Source organism: Bombus impatiens, unplaced genomic scaffold (assembly GCF_000188095.3).
Source record: "Bombus impatiens unplaced genomic scaffold, BIMP_2.2 scf_0060, whole genome shotgun sequence".
NCBI lineage: Eukaryota > Metazoa > Arthropoda > Insecta > Hymenoptera > Apidae > Bombus > Bombus impatiens.
In genome coordinates, this window is record NT_176479.1 from 73,147 (window position 1) to 97,611 (window position 24,465).

Here is a 24,465-nt window from a genome sequence, read left to right on the forward strand (position 1 = left end):
TATTTAATTAATGATAAGTAAAGGTTATATTTTCCCATATTTGATGTTTCTGTTCAGCCGAGACTGAACAAATATATAAGATAATAACAACCATCTATTTAATAAAAAATGTCTTTATCTAACTTCACTTTCTACACGAAATCAAATCAAAGGTCGCTACTTTTAATTGCTTTCAAACTTTTAAGACGTAACAATCAAAAATTTGTCACATCTAGTCCAGTTAAGATGAGTCGACCAAAAGTTTTGATCACCCGCCCGGACATTCCAGCTGCCGGGTTAAATTTACTTAAAGAACAGTGAGTATATTTTTAATATTTAAAGAACACTTAAAATATACTTCATTCACTTAAATCATGTAAAACTCATTACCCAATTTTTCATAACTTATTCTATGAAGTTGCGTTTACGTAAACATACATATGTATAATGTTATACTTTAACATCTCAAACATTTCGTGCCAATATTATATTTTTGTCTTTGATTTATACGTGCTTGCAATGAAAAAACTGTTTATTAATATTTCTATTTCTTTTTATTTTATATTTTAGGTGTGATGTTGTTCTATGGGAAAAACCTGAGCCAATTCCTAAATCTGTATTATTATCAAAAATACAAAATATGGATGGAGTTTATTGTTTATTGACAGACAAAATAGATGAAGAAGTTTTAAATGCCGCCGGACCACAATTAAAAGTTGTGGCTTCTATGTCAGTTGGTGTTGACCACTTAGATTTGCAAGCTTTGAAGAAGAGAAATATTAAAGTTGGTTATACTCCTGGTATTCTAACAGATGCGACAGCTGAATTGGCTGTAGCATTATTACTAGCTACGTCCAGAAGATTAATAGAAGCAAACAGAGCCATTTACAAGTATAAAACAGAACATATTTTTTTATTTATTAAATTGTGTAATTAAACATACATTTTATTTCAAATATAATTTATATAGGGGTGAATGGAAAGCATGGTCACCAACTTGGATGTGTGGACCAGGATTATCTGGATCAACTGTTGGAATAGTAGGATTAGGTCGTATTGGTATTCAAGTAGCAAGATGTCTTAACAGCTTTAACACTGCTAAAATATTGTATACAAGTAGGAGTATTAAGCAGGAAGCATCCGAATTTGGAGGAGAAAAAGTAGAACTTGATATGTTATTGGAAGAAAGTGATTTTGTAATTGTAACAACAGCTTTAACTCCAGATACAAGACAAATGTTTAACAAAAATACATTTAAAAAAATGAAAAGATCTGCTATATTTATAAATGTCAGTAGAGGAGAGGTTGTTGATCAATCTGCTCTGATAGAAGCTTTAAAAAGTGGAATAATCAGAGCTGCTGGTTTAGATGTTATGACTCCTGAACCTATTCCATTAGATAGTGAACTTTTAAAGTTAAATAACTGTGGTAAGTTAACTAAGATCTATCTGTAGTAAAATATATAATAAAAATAATGATTTACTTATGTTTCAGTTGCATTACCTCATATTGGTAGTGCTGCTACAGAAACGCGAGAAGAAATGTCAATAATTACTGCTAAAAATATTATAGCAGTCTTGAAAGGAACTCCAACTGAAATGCCTGCTCCACTTCAATTATAAATATAACTTAAATTAAATATCACAAATAAATTACTAAAGCAAAAATAAATTTGTGAGGAGAGACTAAATCAGCTTTAAGCTTAGATTGTTATTTACCATTATAACTTGATTCTTTATATAAGTATGATTATATGTTTATACATACATATTATACACTTAACATATATGTATAAATTATTTTGTACATATGACAGTATGGAGAGAATATTATATACCTTTTAATATTAAAACTAGCATTATAATAACTTCACTTTTCTGAAATATACCTCAAGGCTTTTAACAATATTAAGCTTTGCTCATATATCGTAAAATGCAATGCCGTTGTCATACTAGCTTTCAATTGAGATGGTACTAAACCTTTAAATAGTCCTTTTACTCCTTCCTTTCTTATAGTTAATTTTAAGCAATCTATAAGTCCTTTACATTCAAAAAAAGTACCAAAACCTTTTCTACCATTTTTGAATCCTTGTATTTGTAACCTTTTCCTACTAAGATCAAACGGATATACTGCAGTTTTAGCTAATAGACCAGCTGTACTACCAGATATTAGAGAATTGAAAAAACTAGTATCAGTTTCATTGTAATATTTCTTATACATATCACTGAACAATGCATAAAATGCAAATTGCAAACCTGTATGTGGCACAATTTGCAATACAGTCGGTAATAATCCATAAAAAAAAGCCTTTGGAGATTCATGTCGTATTATACAACTGTAAATATATTTTATTAAACAATGTTTGTTTCGATGGAAAGGTGTATTTACAGTATTTAACTTGCCTGCAAGAATGAAAAATTCCTTTATAGATTACATGATTATTTGATTGTGCTACTAATCTGGTTCTTAATGTATCGAAAGGAAATGATACAGTTGTAGCTATAAAACCAGCACCTGCACCAGCTACAAACTTTGTTGAATATTTCCATTCATTTAGTAATGAAAAATTATGAAACTCATGCATAAGCACATTATATGAATAAAACTGTAACATTTTAATATTTAATTATATATTTTGACAATAACTTCAAAATATTTTCATATTTAGATAAGGTATTCAAGATTCAAATGATCATTGTTACAAATGATACTGTTTAAAATTTGTAGATATTGTCCTATTCAGGGAAAAATATTTTCATATTTCTTAAATTTTGTTGTGTTTTAATTTATAAATTATAAACTTCAAGAATATGCAACATACAGTATCAGATGTAAGACTTAAAGCCATAATGTCTCTAATACAAATTAATAATTTTTGAGATTATTTTATATAATATTTATTTCAACTGAAAGAATTATATAATAGAACTAAAAAGCTACATGAAAGTTTCATAAAATATACATTTACCTGGCTAGTCCCATATATAACTGATAGTAATTGAGCAGGTACATGTCCTTTCCAAAAAGCTGAAATACCTTCTTCCTTAAATATTAAGTAAAATGCTTGTAGTAAAGAGTGATATTTACTAACATGATGGTTAGCAATAGGTTCAACTTGTAACTACAGTGATAAAGAATTCTTTTTAATGTCTATGTATAACATTATAAACATTATTGTTGTATTACTTGTGATATATGTTCTTTTACCTGAAATCTAATTTTCACAACATCGAAAGGTTGACAAGCAAATCGTGTTACAAAACCACTAACACCTCCTGCTATAGCATGTTCCAAATTATTACTATTATCTTTTGATGAAGTGTCCATTATTTTCTAAACTTGGTACTTAATAGACTGTAAATAGCATAATAACAACTGAAAAATTGAAAATAGGACTTTTTATACAAATAATAAAATACTTTCATAAATGGCAAGTCAGTATTTAAAAAATACTTGTATATAATATTTATTTGGAAGGATAAAATCATTTTTCTTACTATACATAACCTAAATTATTCTCATTAGAAAAATCAGGATCCACATCTGTTCACAATAATTATCATGCCCATAAAATAAATATAACCTTGAGTATATGGATAATACATAAATGACTAGATGAATACTTTTAATATAATTATAAATATAATAATATATTTAACTAAGAATTTATTGATATATATAGTTCACAATTTCCTTTCGACGTATATTTTATGATATAACTAACATTTCCTTATTTGTTATTTACACCAACTTATTTGTTATAATTATAATCAATGTCTTGTATTATTTCGGAGACTGACGAATAATCGTCAAAATTGGAGGCATAGTTTAAACTATAATAATCCTTTACCAGTGATGTTAAGTTATATCCCCAGACACTTTGAAGTACAAGTTTTATATTTCTCCTGGATGGAATGTTCAAATGACCGTTTACAGCTATTAAATCCAAATATTCATTAAAATTTTCCTGTAAAAAATATATTCCACAATATTTTTGTTTAATTTACTACATCTTTATTTAAATCCTTAAATACGTTAAAAATCAATTCAACGATCTATACTCACATAATTCTCTAATTTCCATTTATTCCATAATTCAATATACAATTTAAACAAATTTAAAATTATTACTTCATATATAGAGCAAATATTTTCAAAACTACTCTCAAGTTTTTCTAATTCCTCATTCTTTAATGCATCATCATTCATTCTCCGGAAATACCATTTCTTAAAAAATCTTTTGTTTGCATCATTTTGTATGTACAAACATTTAATATCCGTCATTATGCCAGAATTGTTAATAAGTACTTCGTGACACAGTCGAAATCCATCATCTTCTGAAGATTCGATTAAATGAATCACAAAATCAGAATAAACAAGCAGTAATCCTGTAATATGTTGTGTAATATTTTTCTTTATTGAATTATCAAATACTTGTACTATATTCTCACAATCTGTAATTTTTGCACAAAAAATAAGTCTATGCACAAACGTGTGCATTCTTGAAATATAATAAAGTACACTTACCTTGAACAAGTTGTTTGATCAATAAGCAACATGCATTACGCTAAAGCGTGATTTTTAAAATTTTTAATTTTAATTTAAGTTTAAATTTTTCTAAGTATGAAATGTAAAATCTATTTGATTTTCTAATTGTTTTTAAGTATAGAAATGAACATTTCCTTATGTCATGAATTACAACTACTACAAATATAGAAAATTTTGCAAACATGCAATCGTAGACAAAGCATTTTTGTTCTTTAACCCTTTCACTACTGCAGTGTTTTCCGTCGGAGTGACACCGCTGTACGGGCCACCGTGCCGCCGGAATAGCGGTATTGAACGGAGCACAGCGGCGGGAAGCGTTCATATGTTGCGCGGGGCTCATAATTAAGTGGTATCCCGCGGACGTCGTCTATAGACGATACTCGTCCGCACAGGTAGTCACGCGGATGCCGCCTATACATAGCGAAAGGGTTAAAGGAGAGAATATATTTAAACCACGTGTATTATTATAAACATTTTATTTTCTTTTACACCGGATTTATTTTTGTAGTTGCAAATATGATACATTAATGTGAGATATTTTTGTCTTTTGAACAGGTTAAATATATATAATAAAAAAAATTGCCGAAATGGTTATTCAAGTGCTATAGTATTTTTGTAAGAATTGTTGAATCAATGGAAAATGTTTTCATAATGCATAACTTTACTACAAAATCGATTTATCGAGCAGATTTCTTTTGGCGAATTAATACTATGATATTGACACAGAGTATACATATGCAACTAAACAAAGTGTAGTTTTACAGTTAATATTCAGTATGTTCTCCCACATAATTTCACAGACACCAACAAATAAATGATTTTCACTGTATGACCAAGTATCAAATTGGCCACATTGAAGGAGTGGAATGAATACTGATTACATTTACTACGTACTTATATCTTACTGAGCTCCAACTTCTAAGACGCGTAAATAATTATAAATTAAGTTTTTCCTTACTAAAAAAATTTTAACAACAATTATGGATATTAGCAACCAATTGTCAATAAAGGGAGGAAAACTTTTTAGATCAAACTTAATTTTTTGAAATTGTCAATCATTTCCTATTAACTATTTCTTTTCGTACTTTTTACTGCGTATTTTTCGCTTTGCGTGCCTCAATGAATGAGAAAGTAGAAATGTAATGCAAAATATTATTATAATGGAAATTTGACAAAGGTATTGTATGTAGTTTACTAAGTTTTACACTATCGCTAACTACAACAATAAGATTATAAATAGAAATTTAAAAAATTAACCGAGCACGGAACTAACGTAAAGCAATAGGGCCTTAAAGGAGAACTTTTACTAATCACAGAGGAACAAATTGTAATAAGTTTCAGATCTCCAGCAGGTTACTTGTTCAGAAAGTTTGTGATTGGAAGTTGAATTAAACCAACTACGCGTCAAAGTAACTTAGATTATCGAATCGTTTATGTGTTTTAGGGAAAGCAGTTTCTCTTCTGCGATAATTTCCATAGCCCCAACGATCTGCAAAATTACACATAGAACATTTAAGCAAATTAAACAAAATCATTATATGATATGAATTTAGTTTCATAGTTTTCATAAATACTTCGTGCAGGATCATTTCCAGTTCTGTCTGCAAGTTCCATAAGTTTTGGATTGATAACTTGTTTAGCTTCCTTAAGTACATTAATTAAACCTTTAGCCTGTCGGCTATTTTGTGGTGTAAAGAAGGCATAACTCGTGCCTGAATTATTTGATCGGCCCGTCCTACCAATTCTATGAATGTAGTCTTCAGATGAAGTCGGATAATCGAAGTTGATCACGTACTTTACGTCGTCGACATCTAAAGTTGTTTCATTAAAATATGTACTAACATAAAAATATTGAGTGTGTTAAATATGTAAGATATGCTGTATTTAATAAAAATATTAATTTTTTGGCAATATATACTCAATATGCCAACTATAATATGAAATCCATATAGATTATATTATCATGATCTTTTCTTCTTTAAAATTTTTATATTTATTTGTTAAAGTCGAAGCTAAATGTCATAACAGAAATTAATGCGAAAAACTATTTATTTTTATCTCCATATCTTTCCATGAGAATATGCAGCTAAGCCTACACTACATCACATATCAAATACACAAATTTCAATATTAAATATTAAAACTTCATAACAGTTAATAAGTAACTTCTAAAACCTTACTTAGTAACATAAACAATAGAATATTTGTATTACCTTTCTCTATGCATATTCTGTACACAAGTATTCATAACATAGAACAAAAAGTCGAAGAACTTATAAAAAGAATCAATATTGTAGATATTTAAATAAGAAATCCGTCACAGTAGAAGGAGTGTATATCGTATTCCCTATAAATTCTTTTTCTTTAACAAATATAATGAAAATGATTTTAAGTAAGATTTACAGTAACTTCTTTTTCAAACACTGTTACAGTTTTATATTGTCTAATATTTCACATTAAGGCGCTTTCATTCCTAATTATTAAAACATTGAAGATAAATTAAGAATTGTATCAGTTACAGTACATATAAATGTATATGAATGTAAGTTAGCTGCATAGTAATTAAATACAAACCCTGTTATCGTTGATGCACGTTCCGTATGACTGCATACAGAGCGCCTCACGATGTGTGCTATTCTTAAATGCAACTTCACATCGCAACGTCGTGTCCTAAGCATCACCACCGAGTAGCGATAGTAGCAAAATCAATAGATTGTTGTCTCTCATACGGGCTGAACATTGGCTATGAAGTGTGATGGTTGTACCAAAACGTAACCAACGGTCTTACCTCACAACCAACCAGCGCCGATAACGGCACCACCCGCGCACCACTCTACTACTTGCGTGGTACACAGGCTGAACACAGAGGCACATTAAGTACAATATTATGTGCAAAACAGAATTGCGTATGTACAATGAGTGAGCCATGTTTTCTTTATTGAACGATCGTTTTTCATCGCACACTCAATACAATTTGTGCACCATGTGCCTCTGAAACAAAGGACAACCAGACTGATTAACATAAATTACAGGATGCCCACATATATTACTAAAGCACTTCTCTTATATTCCAATCTTTATACTCTCAATTCTTTAACACAAGCACATTATTTAATTCCTCTTTTCTTTTCTGCTCCTTTTTTTCTCATTTTCTCCGATATTTTTTTTTTAATAAAATAGATAGCATTACACGTCAATAAAGCTAGTAGAAAAATTAGGATGAACAAAAAACTTTGTACAGTACCTGAAGTATATAACACAATTATACGATATAAAATAAAGAAAAAATACAGCACCTCTTCTTAAATAGTAAAAATAAAAACTTACGAAAATTTAACGCTTTTCATATTAATACAAATATAATAAATATATATATATAAATTTTAAAGGAATAAATAATAAAAGTTGAAGCTATCTAATGCCATCTATTTATAGTACATTAAGCTTATGTAAAGTTTGAGAATGTACACTAAAACTATTTTTTATACTGCATTAATATTATTATATCGTTCTACAATTTCAATAATTAACTATAGAATTCTACAAAGAATAACACATTGTTGAAAAGTCCTTATTTATCAATTTTTCTTATTTCTTAATTAACATGGTAAGTTATTTAATGTTAATCATTTTTATTCCAAAAACAGTGGGGCATCACCTTCATATAACCAGTCTGTGCTACATCGCCACTTTACCCTACCCTACCCCTTTTTAATTAAGTACAAATTTTCTCAAATACAACTGATCTAAACTTCAATAAATTCTTCAAAATCTACTATGTTTTAACAAAAATAAAAAATGTTAAACAAGTAACTCTATTACTTACCCAATCCACGAGCAGCAACATCTGTTGCTACAAGAATTGAATCCTTATTTCTTCTAAATTCTAAAATTTAATATAGCATAATGTAATTATGTGAATAATGCAATGAAAATGTTATCAGCATACATATATATATATATATATATATATATATATATATATCTCAACAAACCTGTAAGAACAAAATCTCTTTCTAGTTGCGATTTGTCACCATGTATACATACTGCTGGCCACCCAGATCGACGAATAGTTTTAGTAATACTCTCCACTTTTTTTTTTGTCTCTACAAAAATTATTGTCTTCCCACCTTCTGGACTAACATTACTAATCTCCTGGAGAAGATCTTGCAATCTAAAGTAGAAGAATAAAATATTAAATTGTAAGCAACCTTTAAAAAGTAAAATATTAATATATCGAATAAAAAAGTCAGTTCTTCTTAGAGATAAAATATTATGAAAAATCACGAACTATCATATATTACTTTCATCATAAACGATAAAATAAAAAATTTTTATTTTGACATAATTTATACTATTAGTAAATCGAAATATTTAAAATACATACTTCGCTTGTTTTTCATGTTCTTCACAGACATCAACAATCTGAAGAATATTGTGATTAGCTGATAATGTTAATGATCCAATGTTCAATTGTGTATAGTCTACAAGGTATTCCTCTGCAAGATTTCTAACTTCTTTCGGCCAAGTCGCAGACCACATCAATACCTGTCTATCTGGCCTAATTTGTTCAATAATTTTTCGAATTTGAGGTTCAAAACCCATGTCAAGCATTCTATCTGCTTCATCTAATACCAAGTACGTACATCTACGTAAATTAGTTATACCTCGTTCCAAGAAGTCAATTAATCGTCCTGGTGTGGCAATGCAAATTTCAACTCCTTGTTCTAAATCGCGAGCTTGGCTTCCTTTAGGCGCACCACCAAAAATACAAGTGCTTCTTACGTAGCCAAAATTATAAGTAACTTTTTGAATTTGCTGCGCCAATTCTCTTGTTGGTGCTAGAACTAGAGCAATTGGCCCGTCACCATGGTTTAATGGTTGTTGACTGCTAATATGTACAATTGCAGGTAGGATGTATCCTAAAGTTTTCCCAGATCCAGTTTGTGCTATTCCAACCATATTTTGTCCAGACATTGCAATTGGCCATCCTTGAGCTTGAATAGCAGTTGGTTCACTAAACCCCTGCTTTCTAATACATTGCATTACATGATCAGGAAAATTTCCTTCTTCAAAATGTTGTATAGGATTAGGAATTTTCTCTCCCTTAAGAGTAATCTGATTCTCCTGTCTAAATATATCTATTTCTTGTGGATGACGTGATTGAACATTAGGATGTGGTATATAAAAATCTTTTTTAAAAGGCTTTAAATTTTCAAAACTCCAGTTTGGTTTTTTTAAGGCTCCCATAGTGCCATGCATATTATTTTTGTTGCGATTTTCAAATCGTCCATTTCTATTATTAGCATTATTTCCATATGCAGATCCCCTTTCTTTTGTTCTATAGTTTCCACCATGATAACTAGCTCCGTATGTCCTGTAAAAAATTTAGACACGTATTGTAATTAAAGCACAATATTATGTATTTCATATGGATGTAGAGAACAAAGAGAATCAGCTCCAGATAAAAAAATATGTGGATTCCGAAGGCATGTTCCCAAATTACTATTCCTCCCACAAGCATTCATGCTCCATTGATATATACAAAATGGAGGCACGCCAAAATAAGAGGTATAATTAAAATAGTTATATTTTCATTAGAAATAAATTGTGTTTGATGCTATACTTCTCTATGACTGTAAATATATATATTTGCATATATACAAACCTAATTCTCAGGGATCCAATAGCTCCCATTACATGTCGTAACCTTCAATGAACAATGTTGATTCTTATGTATATACAACTAAAAATTTATCAAAAGCATTTTTGATAAGGTACTTTCGCAGATAAATGTAAAAACATTTATTCCTGCATAAAAAATGTCCATTATGTGATATTACACGTCAATAAATTTTCGGGACGATATTATAGCGAAATGCAACGACGCATTGCGGATATCATATAATGGCCGAACATGAATGATTTTGAAGAGAGAGATAGACAGAACATCGAGATATAAATATAAATTCTACAATATAAATCTAAAATTATAATTAAAAATAATGTTGTTACTCACATATTTGATACAGCAATGGAAACTTTCAATTCCTAATTAAATTACAGTTGAAGATGATAACTTGTGTTTAATCGATTGATCAAGGTAACGAATCCTGAAATGATAATTAATTTTTATCATTGTCGGTTTACATTTAAAACATGCAAAAATATTAGAAGGGTAAATGAATTATCGATTACGATGCAACATTTACAAGTTTAAAAAAAAAGAAGTGAATTACGAACAACGGTCAAACGTCCTACTTACACCACATCCAGGAACAGAAAGAACAATTTAATATGTACCCGGATGTGACGTATGTCAGGGACAAACGTATTCGAAAGTGGGGATGCGCAAGAGCTCTGAAAACACCTCTTTTCGTCCTCTGCGCATGTAATACAAAGTCGATTTTGATTGACTTGAAGGCAACAGACAACGTTATTCAACTCAGTATATTATTTACTGCACTTACGTAATTTTCTAAATTGCAACTATATATACCTATATGTTTTTAATATTAATGTATTTAATATTATAATATCAAAAAATTTACTCTCGATTACATAATATCATGTAATAATTATAGTTTTTCATTAAAATTATTCTATATAAGATGCTATACTCTATTCAACAACAAGTCAGGAAAATAACGACAATTGGTCACGTGATCTCCAACTATTGGTTGATAGTTGCTAGTAAATTATGATCTTTGAGAACAACCTGTTTTATTACAAAATAATACATTATCAATAATTAATACAATCATACAGTAATCTGCTTATGGGATCAATATTCACAAAAGTTTCTATTCTATAATATTTCAAAATTATTAATTCATCTTTGTTTCCCAAAAATTTTAATCGTCTGGTTTTATTTAGTCCTCTGGACTCAACTCGTTTAGCAGAATATACATATATGATGCTAGTTTGGTAATATTATTTAACGTTGCTAGCTTTTTTTATGTTATTAGTAAAATTACTTTTTCATTTCTCTTAATATAATAATATTATTTATAGGATTAATTTACAGTAATAAGAATGTATAACATTATATTTACATCAAAATCTAAATAAGATTTCAAATATTCCGCTTTGTGTGTATCGTACACAAAAGGAAAGATAGTTCTAAGATTGAACACATGTAGCGCTAGCATTCTATTTGAGATATTCTAAAGAGATGTATTCTCTAGGTATAATTAAATACTTTGTGCAATACGTACAATCAGAATCAGGATCAGTCAGACAATCAGAAAACGTGTAGTGTGGTGTAACTAGTGTGAGTCTATCACGATCTGGTATAGACAGTTGGTTGTGGAGTGCGTGCATTTGATGGGTTACCTTTTATGGCGATTCAAGTAAAAGAAAACATTGGTCAACCTTGTGATGTTCTAATAACAAATTGAAAGAGATATTTCTGATGGAAAAGTAAGCCCTCAGAATTCCTTATCCAGTTTTTTTCGTTTTTATATTTGTGGTTTCGTTTAGGAAGAGATATCATTTTGTAAATATAAAGATGACGGCATCGTGGTGAATGAATAAGCCGTCTGTTTTAAGCCGTGAATAATGGTATTTTGAAGATATCGAATACTTTTAAAATATAAATAAAAAGAATTCTTCGAAATTTTATAAGTGAACATTTTTTATATTTGGATTATGTACAAAATGTTACTGAAGTTAAGAATAAAAGCATGGGAGAACTTTTATAATCAAATCTCAATTTTCTATTAAATAATTAATTATATTTTGTAAATACTTTATTTTTTCTTTAAATTTGCTTTCCTACAGGTATATATATCTAACATAACTTATATACATTTCATAAGGAAACAGTTATAAACAAACTTTATCAAATAAATAAATTTTTAAATATTTTGATATCAAAATTGATTATTTTAATTATTATTTGGTTCAAACTTATAGCCATAATGTTAAAATAAAATGATAAGGTAACATGAGTTATTTATGGGTAACTTGCCAAATAAATTTTATGATGTATTTATAAATGAAGCACAGTTTGTCCCACTTTTAAATAAGTAACTAACACCATTAAAAGTTTTTAATATATTTTTATCCATAGAAAGTGAATCCATATTTCATACTTATTCTTAGAGAATAAAAATGGGAACTAAGAATGTATATTTTAAGAATATGATGAGTCAACAATTACAAGAATATTACCTCATACCTACCTTATTCTTGGTGGAAATGATTGTACAAAGTCATAATTTCATTAAAATTTAATAGAAGAGTAATAGAATTGTTATTTTATTTCAGAAATGTATCTTATCTATGATTTATAAACTAAATTAAAAAGTATATTTATATGTAATCTATTAACTGCATTAATCTAAAAAGATTTGTATTTTATATGCAGAATGTTTGGCAGCTTCAGATGGATAATAGCAATAGCAATTGTTATATCATTAGTAAAGGCAAATTACTCACCTCCAGAGAGATTGACTGGAATGAATCCTTGTATAAGCAAACAAACATGTCATGAATGTATACAAACACCACATTGTGCCTGGTGTGCAGCACCAGTGAGTTTTTTTGTTAAAATATAATTACATGTATATTAATAATATAATAATAATAATATTCATATATAGTATATTTTATGTAAATAATTAAAATATATTAATCTTTACAGAAATTTTCAGAAAAGCGGTGTTTTCTACCAAATATTAATACTAAAATATTTGCAACATGTCCTGGCGAATATACATGGAATCCAGACAATGTTTTTAGTATGATAAGACATAGAAATTTAACAAAAGGTGGTTATGCATATGGTGGTGCCAACAGTTATGAATATTCATATATGAATTCTAGCACACATGGCTCTAGTTCACAGTCCACTAGTAGTGGTAGTAGCAGCAGCAGCAGTAGCAGTGGTAGCAGAAGACAAGAAGCTGTACAAATTTGGCCACAAGAAGTTAATTTGAAACTTCGAATAAGTAAGTTACTGTAGTTATTATATATTAAACTATTTTGGCAGAAAACAATATTTACAATATTAGATATACGATATAAATCTTCTAGATGAGGCACATAGAATGACTTTTGCTTATTCACAAGCTGAAGATTATCCTGTTGATTTGTACTATCTTATGGATTTGAGTAAATCTATGGAAGATGACAAGAAAAAATTATCAGATTTAGGTCAACTCTTAGTAGAAAGTATGAGTAAAATTACAAGTAACTTTCGATTAGGTTTTGGCAGTTTTGTTGATAAAGTTGTAATGCCTTATGTTAGTACAATGCCTAAGTCGTAAGTTTCCCATAAAAAATTATAATCTTTCTGCATGCATAATTTGAAATTACTATTTTACATTTCATTTAATGATAAATTTATAGTCAGTTTTGTATTTTAGATTAATAGAACCATGTGATGGATGTGCAGCACCATATGGCTACAAAAATATTATGACATTGTCTCAAGATACAAGTCATTTTGCAGTAAGTATATAATAATATAATTTTGCAATGAATATTCCATAAAAATTATCAACTTTTCTTATCTGTGTAGAGTTTAGTGCGAAATGCTTCAGTATCTGGAAACTTAGATGCGCCAGAAGGAGGATTTGATGCAATAATGCAAGCTATAGTTTGTAGGCAGCAGATTGGCTGGCGTGAAAAGGCTCGTAGACTTTTAGTATTTTCTACAGATGCTGGTTTTCATTATGCAGGCGATGGTAAATTGGGTGGAATTGTCAAACCAAATGATGGTGAATGTCACTTAGATAGTACAGGACTTTACACGCATTCATCATTACAAGACTATCCAAGTATTTCTCAAATTAATTTAAAAGTTAAGCAAAATGCTATTAATGTTATATGGGCTGTTACGGAAGAACAAATAAATGTATATAAAAGACTGACTAAACATGTAGAAGGATCTTTTGCTGGTAAATTATCAGATGACTCGAGTAATGTTGTAGAATTAATTCGTGAACAGTATGATGCAATTTCAAGTTCAGTTGAAATGAAAGATACAGCTAGCAGTGCTGTGAAGGTAAAATACTTTTCAAAGTGTTTGGGTACGGGTCCGCTTATTGAAACTTCAAAATGTGACGGATTAAAAGTTGGAACAAAAGTGGAATTTACTGCAGAAATCGAAGTCACGAGTTGCCCAGAAAATAGGTCTGAATGGAAACAAAAATTCGATATTTATCCAGTAAGAATAAAAGCATTCGCATTTGTCTACATAATTTAATATTTACAGTTAAACAAACAAATTTTCTTATCTTTTTTTAGGTTGGAATTAATGAAACGCTTACTGTAAATTTGGAAATGTTATGTGACTGTGAATGTGAACGCGAAGGTGCTATGTATGAACCGAAATCACCAGAATGTAATGGTGTAGGAACTTTAAAATGTGGCATTTGTGAATGTTATGATGGATTTTTTGGAAAACGCTGTGAATGCAGTCCTCATCAAGAAATGACAGGATTAGATAAACATTTCCAATCTTGTAGACCTGATAATACTTCTCTTGTAGATTGTTCAGGGAGAGGAACTTGTGCTTGTGGTCAATGTGAATGTGAAGAAAGAGAAAATCCTGAAGAAGTAAATATAGATATATGATTTTAATATAAAAATTTACATCTTTTTTGATTGAGTATATGATGTTGTTTTTTTTTACAGATAATATCAGGTCATTTTTGTGAATGTGACAATTTCTCATGTGATCGAGATCAAGGTCATTTGTGCTCAAATCATGGAACATGCGAGTGTGGCCAATGTGTCTGTAATGCAGGATGGACTGGTCCATCTTGCAATTGTAGATCTTCAAATGAGACTTGTATTGCACCAGGAACTACCAATGGAGTGTTATGTTCAGGACATGTAAGATTTTTATTGCTTTGTGAAGAAAAAGCTTTATTTTGTTTTACAAGTTTAACTTCGATTAATCTTTTATCATGTAGGGAGATTGTGTTTGTGGTGAATGTATTTGTCATGAAGAAGGAAATACTAGATATTCTGGTAAACACTGTAATAAGTGTCCAACCTGTCCAAGCCGTTGTGAAGAATTAAAAAATTGTGTATTATGTCAAATGTATGGTACTGGTAATTTCACTGATAAAGAGGAATGTGCAAAAAATTGCAAAGAATTCGTCCCTGAACCAGTTGATACAGTTATACCAGATGTGGATAAGGATGAAGTTCCATGCTTCGGTATAGATGAAGACGACTGCAAATATAATTTTGTTTATTATTACAATGAAACGAATTGTCTAAAAGTCAGAGCTCAGAAGGAAAGGGAATGTCCACCCCAAGTTTACATGCTCGGTATAGTATTAGGTGTAATTGCAGCTATTGTTTTAATCGGTCTTGCATTATTACTTTTGTGGAAACTATTAACAACTATACACGACAGAAGAGAATTTGCAAGATTTGAAAAGGAAAGAATGATGGCTAAATGGGACACGGTAAAAATATTAATTTATCTTTAATTTTGTATATTTTGTATGCTACAAAACCTTTCATTTAAATTATCTTTAAACAGGGTGAAAATCCAATTTATAAACAAGCAACTTCAACATTTAAAAATCCAACATATGCTGGAAAATGAAAATCATGAAAATAATCTCTATTTAATGGAAGAAATTATTTCATTGCAGAAAATTGTGTTTTTATACATAAATATAAATTTTTGATTGATTAATATTTAAATGATAAACAAATTTTATTATGCAGCGAATGAAGCTTTAGCACTAATTAAAATAATTATTAACATTATAATTGATAAGTATTTAATGGAATTTAATGTAATATGAAGTTATCAAATTATTCATTAAGTATGATATTATAATACTGCCATATAACGTAGACTGCTATGTATGAATGCGTGCGTATGTATGTAAGTGTAAATTATGTACACAATGTATACAATGAAAAATTATAACGTAGAAATCGGTATCTGCATGAAAATACGAAACAGTTAAAAGATTTAAAATGTTAATCTTATTGTAACACTTATATAGAAGTGCCTTTTTGTCTTTTATGACAAAAATATATTTATATAATTTCCAATTGTCGACTTTAATATAAAATTTATGAGATGTAATTCTTTCAGAAGACTTCATTCACTCTTACCAAATTAAAGTAGAGTGTGATGAATTTTTCTTTTAAATATATTTATTGACATTTTTCATACACCCACAATATTTCAAATAGAAAATATAAATAAGGTACATTTTAATATGTGATATTGTAAGATCTAAAATGTTTTTATTGACAAAATGTTCACTTGTTTTTCACCTAAGTCTTCCTGAGTCTCATATATGTTTTATTTTTTATAAAAAGATCTAAAAATATATGTAGAAAATTGTATAAATGTAAAGAATAGCAAAATGCATAGTAATAAGTATAAATCATTTTGCAATTTATAACAAAAGCGAATCTCGAGATTTTTTATTCTAAACGTTTATGAATTTTTTTCCTTTATTGTGTCTATAGATAGATATGCAGTTAACGAAATGCTCGTTGAAGCAACATAAATCGACATTTTAAATGTACCGAAAAACTAATGCTTTTATAATACATTGTATTAATAACTTTTACACTACTTTATTGTTATTTATATGTTCGCGTTCGGAACAAAGAAATAAACTTAGTATAACAATAACTAAATTTTCCAAACAAATATTTCAGATGTATGCAAATAGTATTATTACGAAATAATTTTTTCGTGATAAAAATGATGTATTTGATAAATCATACACTTGAAATGAAAGTTTTACTGTCATTGATAATGATAAAAAGATCAGCTTATCTTACATTTTCATTGTAAGATAAACAAATATAGTAGAACCTAGTTTATGCAAACAAGTTAATGCTGAGCATCTTTTATCTGAACTAGGATCAATCGTAATTTTGTAATACGTGTAAACACTCTTATAATGAGTATGTATATTAATACATACAATTATTTGTTTTTATTCGAAATAAATTCTGCGTTAAAGAAGGAAAAGTTGAAATCGTAACACTTAAATCCTAATATTTGAACTAATAAGAAGAGTTCGAAAGGATAGCTATCTACTGAATTTCTATTATCAGAATTAGTCGGTTATCCGAACTGTCTTGTCCTTATCCTCCAACCTGTTCGGATAATCGAGGCTCAACTGTACAATATTGTGTTTTTATGTGTTAATAATATATTTTCATGTGTTCATTTGTACATTTACAGCCTGGTTTTCGCAAATAAGCTACGTGTACGTATATGATCTGCTCCAACATTAGGGTAATGTATTGTTCGTAAGAAGAAAGTACTATAGAAAGTGAAATAGAATTTCATATTTATATATAGTAATAATAATGATATTACAAATACAAGTTTTGTTTATAGATAATTGCGTATGTAATATACAAAGTTTTCGTTAAATTCTGTTCTAATTTTTTTTATTTCTTTCAAATTACTATATTTGCAAAAATTAAAAAGTAGTTACATTTTTAATCAAAATATGATACTCGTGCACAGTAACAATTTGTTAGAAATTTGCTTATAATATACAGATAGCAATTTGCGCGTAAAGTTGGCGTCGCGACAAGAACGTAGTACAATATTATGTTGTAGTTGCAATTTTATGATAAACTACGTAATTTTATAGGATACGTTATATTTTAACATAAATTGTATTCAAATATGTACAAATTATCATTGGTAAAATATCTGTAATATAATACCTGGTAACACATAATCAAATTATCTTGTGTGATTATGTAAATACATAAAAATAATACAAAGATAAGTGCAGAATAGAGGTCACGACGGAAATAAAATGTATCTTTAATTACGTAATTTGTAATTATTATTTACTATAAATTACAATTACTTATTTTGGAATAGGGAAATTATATTCTATATTATTTGAATTATTTATAATATAATTAATATTGTATATTGGAGTAATTATTATATTAGTTCAATTCATCGTATAAAAATTTTAGCGCATGAGTAAAAGAATGTATTCTTTATTTCATTTAATTATCATCTTTCATTAATTTTTGATAGCAATAATATGATAGACTTTCTAATACCAACAAATTATATAATGAAAATTATCCGTGATTTTGTAACGGAATCGAATAGTTGTCGAATGAAAAAAAGAGAATTATGTGTAGAATGTCCTTAACCTGTTAATATCAGAATTTTAAATATATTTAACTACGACAGCGGAAAATTTTAGGGAAGTTTCTAGTGACTAGTTTTGAAAAAATTTATTAAAGGACGATACATACTTAATAATTATAAATTATTGGTAACTATCACAAGTAAATCACGTATAAACAATAATCTATATACTTTTACTTACCCTCATTTACGAAAAATCGTTAATAAAATCTAGTTATATGATAATGGCATTGAACAACTAGACTAAACATTTTGTTTAACAAAATCTAACTTATATATCATCAAATTTCAGAAGATAGGATACCAGATCATTTATTACGTTACTATGATATAGTAAAAGTGAAAACTTGAGAGAGTCTGACCTAGCGTAATTTAAAGTGGAATGAAATTATTAGGAAATGATAGTAGAGCAAAGATTTTATTAATCAGACAGAATTCTAGTATACAGGGTGGTTGGTAACTGGTGGTACAAGCGGAAAGGGGGTGATTCTACGCGAAAAAAGAAGTCGAAAATATAGAATAAAAATTTTTCGTTTGAGACTTCGTTTTCGAGAAAATCGACTTTGAATTTTCGCTCGGTACATGTGCACTTTATCACGTCTCGTTATAACGGATCTCACTGTAGATCGTTGTCTCGATGGAAAAATTAAAAAAAAAAAAAATTTTTTTTTCTTAATTTTTTTTAAGAAAAAATATTTTTATTCTATATTTTCGACTACTTTTTTCGCGTAGAATTACCCCCTTTCCGCTTGTACCACCAGTTACCAACCACCCTGTATATAAACTACCCTGTATAAAGTAAAACATTTTCACTTAACTAACCAATCTATTAATTAATTTATTTTTTACTTGTAAATTCATTGAATAATTTTATAAAAAGAAAAAGAAAGAAAAAAGGTTAAATTGCCATTTTAAAAGAATATTAGTACATACAATATCATACGCTTATGTACATACATATATATACAGATATATCGTTTAAATATTAAACGTAATTTTACATTATAAATATATTAAGTGTTAAAATTGCTAGATAAGTATAACGTGAATTTATATAGAACAACAATGAAATTAAATTTACTTTAAAAAATATATAAGTTTATAGAAATTTTGTATAATCTTTATAGAAATGATAAGATAAAAACTTTAAAGAAGTCTGACTATTGAATACAGTAGATATAAATTATAATTGAATGAATTTTGTAATTAGGATATAAAATAATATGAATCTTATTGTATATATATATATACAAGTTTCGTGATTAGATGACTTTTTAAGCTTCCGGTGTAATTCTTTCTAATCTTCCTAATTATAAAATGTATCATTTTTTATTTCATAAATTAGATATTAACTATTCTAGCATAAATTAAGAATCAAATTTTTAATATTATATAAAATGCAGTGTTGTATCAAATATTAGCGGAATGACTAAAATTTTGAAATTCCATTGCTGCGTTTCCTACTGTTTGTACGCGGTGCAACCACATCTCGTGTCTCACAGTCACGTGTTGGAGCTAGTAGGTGAAGGTAGGGTACGTGAAATAACGCTTGAGGGCGTACGTACGTCGTATCAGTAGCACGTTACATTAACTAGCCATGAACTAGTGCTTCTAGAGAGATACGAAAAAAGACAAAACGTGTGGTTAAGAAAAAGGTACATATTCATAAAATTAACAAGAACGATTGTAAAGTACCGCGAGGGTATACACTCAGTTCTTATATATATTTCGTCTCTTTTTCATTTGTGTTTCTTTCCCTTATTTTGTTCTTTCTCTCTTTCTTTTCCCCTCTCTCTATCTGTCTCTTTCTCTCCTCCCTTTCTCTCTCTTTCTCTGACTCATTCACGTTGCACTCGTTTGTACTGTATCAGCCGTGGTCATAGTCATAGTCTTAATCCATCCTTTCGTTTATATTCATTTCTATCTTTCTCGCTTTCCGTTCTTTCTTCTCTGTCTTATCAGGTCATCTCCTTCTTTCTCAGTCTTTCTTTCTTTCTCACTCTGTTCTTCGATGCAAAGCAGAAGAAACCCCCGCGGTTGCTCGTTCGTTCTCAAAAGTCTTACTCTCGTTGTCACGCGCTAAAAATACTCCCGCACAGTCTTCCGAGGGTGTACCATGCCAAAGGAGTACAAAAATTAGGACGACAAAAGCAGTCAACGTCGACCTGGAACTGTCATGGAACTGCTTTCGAGAGTGGCATGTTATTTTCGATGGATGAGGAACGCAACACCTCATGATGCAAGTGAAGCGGAGGACGAACATAAAACTATCGAGGATGAACGGTATCGGAATGTCGGGTGCAATTTCGAAGCCTCTAGGCGACTTTGTAGCATTTTGGAGAGTATCCTTCTGTGGGAGAATTCTGTGAACAGTATCTCCGTCCTCATCATATTCAATATACTGTTTTGGTAAGTCCGTATAGCATTGTAATATCATATGCGTCACTACTAAGATATGATGTTATGCGTGATTTCGCGAAATTTGATTACTACTGTACCGATACACGCTTTTTCATTGTAAAGTTAAATTTTCATTTCAGCTAGATTACAAAATAAAGAACCTTGTAACATTTAACACAATGCCGAAGAATCAGTATATATAACGCGTGTTTTTTCTCGTTATACGTAAAGCTCTGTAATGTTTTTCTTTTTCTAGTAAACAAGCTTACTATAGTGACACTTAATAAAGATTTTATGCGCATTAGTAGAAGTTATTGCGAGGCGTTCAGCTGTTTCTAAACGTCTTCGATGTAATTTGTCTTCTAGGTCAAGGTTTGTAAAAGTGTGCGCGTTTCGGCATTTAACTTGTCAGTAGTAAATAACAGTGTCACTGTTTAAGTATTCTGATACTTTATATCATTTTTTGTACATGTTTCTTCGTAATAAGCGTACAAATAACGTCAACTATATGATGTTTTCTTATGCATGTTACAAAAACAAGTTGAGATAAGCGGTCATTGATAGGTTTCCGCAGTTCCGAGTAGTACATTCTAAAATCTCTTTCTCCACGATTATATTTCTTCGTGACATTCATATTTGCTTTGTTGAATGAATTGCATGTTTTCTGCGTATTTTCCCACCGGATCTACAGCACTATTCTAGATGGCAGTAGGTGTTGACAATTAAAAAAGTAACGTATGATTGAAAATCGACCAGTCCATATTACATATAAATGCAATATTTATTTCGTTATTATGATTGATTATATATTTAATTATTTATACACTTTATAATGAAACTGTGAATAGAAAAAATTAGAAATAATTTCATAATTATATATTTTTGAAAATTAAAAAATATTTAATCATATATCTATACAAAAAAGTTTTAAAAGGTATTAAATTTTTATACATTTTTCAGGGGTATTATTGTATTAGAAATTCGAGGGTTTGCTGCAGCTAGCAGTGCCGCACTAGTCACTGTGCTCTGTTATAGTACCCTGGAAGCTCAAATTCAGAAGGAGAATAAAGCATTGGACACAGCTGCGTATGTGTTAAAGTTTCCAAAACATTATGCTCATATACTTATAATTATCTTATATATACAGTTAATTCAATTAAAATATATAATGTATTTATAGCTCCTATGCAAAAGCAGAACAGATTGAAAAAATAGGAAAAATAATAAAATCTGCAATTCATTGGTTGAAACAGTTAAGGAAAGAGCAACCAGGGGTGGTAATGACTTATTTATAAATATATTTTATAATATAGAAATAGTAAAATATATTTAATTAATATATATTTATTTTGACTACACTATATCTACAATATATATATAGTGTAGTATGATTACACTATAACTATAAAATTAACTCTAAATATTGAAAATGATTTCAGTTTTGTACTGCAGTATGCTCTCTTTCTTTGGGCCTATGGATTATTGGTCGTACTATAAATGGTATACTTCTTACATATACAATATGTATGAGCATTTTACTTGGACCTCCATTACTGTTGAAGTTACCTAGCAAAATGGTAGTACAAAAAGGTGATTAATATAATGTCAAATATAAAAAATTTTATTTTTATTAATAGCAAGAGCTAATAATGAGTATAATGTTAATTCTGTATATGATAATTCTAAATGTTATTATTTTCATTTTATTATAGAGTGGGATAGTGAAATTGAAGAATTTTTACCAGCAGTAACTGAAGACAATCTTCAAGTTCTTACAAGAGCTGGAGAATCAGGGGATCAATCTCCAACACCGACAAGTGTATTGTCTGATGCTCAAAATGGTAATTATTCAATACTACTAATTATTCAATACTACTATTGTTAAATATTATTTATTTAAAGAGCTATTTCATACCTATTTAATAAATACCTGTTTTTATCAAATCTTATTAAAAAGAATTTTTTGATTATAGAGTTTCTTATTGATGAAGATCTTCTGGGTCTTAAGATACCATCACATGAAGATGGAAGTACTGATGGTGTAGAAGTTTCTGAATTAGACCTTAGTGCTGAAGAAACTGATGTGGATGGTATTAAATTTCAAAGTGGCCATTTTGAGAAAGGATCATCTTCTGAAGAAGAAGCAGAACTTGAACCAATATCAAGTAAACTAGTTATTCATAGTGATGAAAGTGGTAGCGAATTTGAAATAATTGATGGTCAAGATATTGATAATTTAGACGTTGCATGAAAATAACTGATACATGAACTGTGAAGTTATTATGCAGAATAGGATTAAGTTGAGAGGTGACTTTGGATAACGATTAAGTAAAATAATTATTTTATTATAATTTTAGCCATTTGCTTATTTACAAATATTTGTGCAAATCTAACATAACACAGTTTTGGATAAGCTAAAAGGATATTATTTTTGTTACTACAGAAATGATACAAATTACTTCTTTAAATTTATAAAAACTAAAAAATTTATCAGTAAAATTTAGATATTCTTCTTATGTCGTGCAAATGATAACTTCTCAGTAGTTACATTGATGTATACTTATACTAAAGCATATTCATGAAATTGTACATATTATGTGCAACAGAGAGAATTATCTTAATTTTTATTTTTGAAGATATGCGATTTTTGATGTATATATATAAGAGATCAATTATCAAAAAACTTTGAGGGAAAGAGATAGAGATGAGCAAATAACGATTGTCAATTTCAATGTCGCTTTGACCTTCATGGCCAAAAATGGTTTTGTATATATGTATCACACACAGAAAATAGTTACCTGCGAATTATAATTAAGAAATTATAAACTACAATGTCCATTGTGCAGCAGGTAGAAAATAGATAAATATTATCATAGTAAATATTTACTCCGTTTTTGATATTACAAAAATGACATGTAAAAATGATTTTATCTATCAGGAATCAATTTTTTCTACTGCATAAATATTGAAATATTGTTTTGTGTTTCAAATCAATTACATAATTTAATTTTCGCAAAACAGCTTTAAGTATTAAATAGAATGTAAATAATATGTATGCATCAATAATATATTTTATTCATTACAAAAATCTCACATTAAAACTCTATTTAAAACTTAAAGAATTGGTCATAAATTTATTAAAAAGAATATTTAAAATAATTTTTTAACAAACAAAGAGAATTTCCGTATAATAAGGTCTAAATTAAATTACAAAATAGCATATATTCTCTATCTTCAAATTAGTTACACATATTTTGGTATAAGGTTGCTATTAAAAATGATACCACTTATGTAGACAATTTTATTGATAGAATTGATAGGTGAAGAATTAATATCAAATTTTTAAATTTATTGTTAATTTTGCCCAAATTTTGCAAAAAGCATTTAACTGTATTTCATAAGTA

The 24,465-nt window shown here is 28.8% G+C and overlaps 6 protein-coding genes and 1 long non-coding RNA gene across 17 annotated transcripts; 3 read left to right on the top strand and 4 right to left on the bottom strand.

Moving 5' to 3' along the window:
* The first annotated feature begins 9 nt into the window (after nucleotides 1-9).
* LOC100742459 (glyoxylate reductase/hydroxypyruvate reductase) lies at nucleotides 10-1,890 on the top strand. Its single transcript, XM_003485443.4, has 4 exons — nucleotides 10-296; nucleotides 550-870; nucleotides 950-1,407; nucleotides 1,474-1,890. Exons 1-4 carry the CDS (start codon nucleotides 109-111, stop codon nucleotides 1,599-1,601), a joined length of 1,095 nt encoding a protein of 364 aa, XP_003485491.1. The 5' UTR covers nucleotides 10-108; the 3' UTR covers nucleotides 1,602-1,890.
* On the bottom strand, nucleotides 1,666-3,946 carry LOC105682062 (mitochondrial thiamine pyrophosphate carrier). Of its 6 annotated transcripts, none has more exons than XM_012393911.3 (5): nucleotides 3,830-3,946; nucleotides 3,187-3,351; nucleotides 2,948-3,100; nucleotides 2,382-2,584; nucleotides 1,666-2,314 (listed from the first exon to the last, which is right to left on the bottom strand). In XM_012393911.3, exons 2-5 carry the CDS (start codon nucleotides 3,304-3,306, stop codon nucleotides 1,849-1,851), a joined length of 942 nt encoding a protein of 313 aa, XP_012249334.1. In that variant the 5' UTR covers nucleotides 3,307-3,351; nucleotides 3,830-3,946; the 3' UTR covers nucleotides 1,666-1,848. The 6 variants fall into 6 exon arrangements, with proteins under 6 accessions (XP_012249334.1, XP_033180564.1, XP_012249335.1 ...); XM_033324673.1 differs by having other exon boundaries at nucleotides 3,187-3,354; nucleotides 3,830-3,913; XM_012393912.3 differs by lacking the exon at nucleotides 3,830-3,946 and adding an exon at nucleotides 3,477-3,602.
* Nucleotides 3,638-4,821, bottom strand: LOC112214047. Its single transcript, XM_024372316.2, has 2 exons — nucleotides 4,045-4,821; nucleotides 3,638-3,946 (listed from the first exon to the last, which is right to left on the bottom strand). Exons 1-2 carry the CDS (start codon nucleotides 4,477-4,479, stop codon nucleotides 3,731-3,733), a joined length of 651 nt encoding a protein of 216 aa, XP_024228084.1. The 5' UTR covers nucleotides 4,480-4,821; the 3' UTR covers nucleotides 3,638-3,730.
* Nucleotides 4,822-4,986: 165 nt separating this feature from the next.
* Nucleotides 4,987-10,913, bottom strand: LOC100742333 (ATP-dependent RNA helicase p62). Of its 3 annotated transcripts, none has more exons than XM_012393891.3 (8): nucleotides 10,793-10,908; nucleotides 10,547-10,640; nucleotides 10,196-10,237; nucleotides 8,915-9,904; nucleotides 8,523-8,701; nucleotides 8,354-8,413; nucleotides 6,102-6,338; nucleotides 4,987-6,016 (listed from the first exon to the last, which is right to left on the bottom strand). In XM_012393891.3, coding segments are annotated over exons 2-8 (1,602 nt in total). In that variant the 5' UTR covers nucleotides 10,549-10,640; nucleotides 10,793-10,908; the 3' UTR covers nucleotides 4,987-5,924. The 3 variants fall into 3 exon arrangements, 2 of the variants coding, with proteins under 2 accessions (XP_012249314.1, XP_012249315.1); XR_002947964.2 differs by lacking the exon at nucleotides 4,987-6,016 and adding an exon at nucleotides 7,102-7,518 and having other exon boundaries at nucleotides 6,168-6,338; nucleotides 10,793-10,913; XM_012393892.3 differs by lacking the exon at nucleotides 10,196-10,237 and having other exon boundaries at nucleotides 10,793-10,907.
* Nucleotides 10,914-11,740: 827 nt separating this feature from the next.
* On the top strand, nucleotides 11,741-16,832 carry LOC100742696 (integrin beta-PS). Its single transcript, XM_003485445.4, has 10 exons — nucleotides 11,741-11,949; nucleotides 12,899-13,064; nucleotides 13,175-13,481; nucleotides 13,567-13,795; nucleotides 13,899-13,983; nucleotides 14,054-14,701; nucleotides 14,782-15,093; nucleotides 15,172-15,372; nucleotides 15,453-15,956; nucleotides 16,034-16,832. The coding sequence occupies exons 1-10, from the start codon at nucleotides 11,942-11,944 to the stop codon at nucleotides 16,097-16,099; spliced, it is 2,526 nt and encodes an 841-aa protein (XP_003485493.2). The 5' UTR covers nucleotides 11,741-11,941; the 3' UTR covers nucleotides 16,100-16,832.
* A 3,242-nt stretch (nucleotides 16,833-20,074) lies between these two features.
* On the top strand, nucleotides 20,075-24,143 carry LOC100749707. 4 transcript variants are annotated; one of them, XM_012393900.2, is made up of 7 exons: nucleotides 20,075-20,194; nucleotides 20,761-21,070; nucleotides 22,022-22,147; nucleotides 22,242-22,338; nucleotides 22,501-22,651; nucleotides 22,774-22,902; nucleotides 23,035-23,327. In XM_012393900.2, exons 2-7 carry the CDS (start codon nucleotides 20,838-20,840, stop codon nucleotides 23,310-23,312), a joined length of 1,014 nt encoding a protein of 337 aa, XP_012249323.1. In that variant the 5' UTR covers nucleotides 20,075-20,194; nucleotides 20,761-20,837; the 3' UTR covers nucleotides 23,313-23,327. The 4 variants fall into 4 exon arrangements, with proteins under 4 accessions (XP_012249323.1, XP_012249322.1, XP_012249326.1 ...); XM_012393899.3 differs by having other exon boundaries at nucleotides 20,171-20,316; XM_012393903.3 differs by lacking the exon at nucleotides 20,075-20,194 and having other exon boundaries at nucleotides 20,392-21,070; nucleotides 23,062-24,143.
* On the bottom strand, nucleotides 22,298-22,528 carry LOC117152536. Its single transcript, XR_004462923.1, has 2 exons — nucleotides 22,457-22,528; nucleotides 22,298-22,425 (listed from the first exon to the last, which is right to left on the bottom strand). It is a non-coding gene; the product is annotated as an uncharacterized LOC117152536 (long non-coding RNA).
* Nucleotides 24,144-24,465: the final 322 nt, after the last annotated feature.

Excerpts from the sequence above, each read along its gene's own strand:
- LOC100742459 (XM_003485443.4), top strand. The coding sequence starts at position 109 with ATGTCTTTATCTAACTTCACTTTCTACACGAAATCAAATCAAAGGTCG. Across the intron at positions 297-549 it reads TTAAATTTACTTAAAGAACA|GTGTGATGTTGTTCTATGGG; the intron begins GTGAGTATATTT and ends TTTATATTTTAG. Across the intron at positions 1,408-1,473 it reads TTTAAAGTTAAATAACTGTG|TTGCATTACCTCATATTGGT; the intron begins GTAAGTTAACTA and ends CTTATGTTTCAG.
- LOC105682062 (XM_012393911.3), bottom strand. The coding sequence starts at position 3,306 with ATGGACACTTCATCAAAAGATAATAGTAATAATTTGGAACATGCTATA. Across the intron at positions 2,585-2,947 it reads TTATATATGGGACTAGCCAG|TTTTATTCATATAATGTGCT; the intron begins GTAAATGTATAT and ends AAAATGTTACAG. Across the intron at positions 2,315-2,381 it reads GGAATTTTTCATTCTTGCAG|TTGTATAATACGACATGAAT; the intron begins GCAAGTTAAATA and ends ATATATTTACAG.
- LOC112214047 (XM_024372316.2), bottom strand. The coding sequence starts at position 4,479 with ATGCACACGTTTGTGCATAGACTTATTTTTTGTGCAAAAATTACAGAT. Across the intron at positions 3,947-4,044 it reads AATGGAAATTAGAGAATTAT|GAAAATTTTAATGAATATTT; the intron begins GTGAGTATAGAT and ends TATTTTTTACAG.
- LOC100742333 (XM_012393891.3), bottom strand. Across the intron at positions 9,905-10,195 it reads ATTGGATCCCTGAGAATTAG|GACATACGGAGCTAGTTATC; the intron begins GTTTGTATATAT and ends AATTTTTTACAG. Across the intron at positions 8,414-8,522 it reads AAGAGATTTTGTTCTTACAG|AATTTAGAAGAAATAAGGAT; the intron begins GTTTGTTGAGAT and ends ATTAAATTTTAG.
- LOC100742696 (XM_003485445.4), top strand. Across the intron at positions 13,796-13,898 it reads GTTAGTACAATGCCTAAGTC|ATTAATAGAACCATGTGATG; the intron begins GTAAGTTTCCCA and ends TTTGTATTTTAG. Across the intron at positions 15,094-15,171 it reads AAAGAGAAAATCCTGAAGAA|ATAATATCAGGTCATTTTTG; the intron begins GTAAATATAGAT and ends TTTTTTTTACAG.
- LOC100749707 (XM_012393900.2), top strand. The coding sequence starts at position 20,838 with ATGGAACTGCTTTCGAGAGTGGCATGTTATTTTCGATGGATGAGGAAC. Across the intron at positions 21,071-22,021 it reads ATATTCAATATACTGTTTTG|GGGTATTATTGTATTAGAAA; the intron begins GTAAGTCCGTAT and ends TACATTTTTCAG. Across the intron at positions 22,339-22,500 it reads GGAAAGAGCAACCAGGGGTG|TTTTGTACTGCAGTATGCTC; the intron begins GTAATGACTTAT and ends AAATGATTTCAG.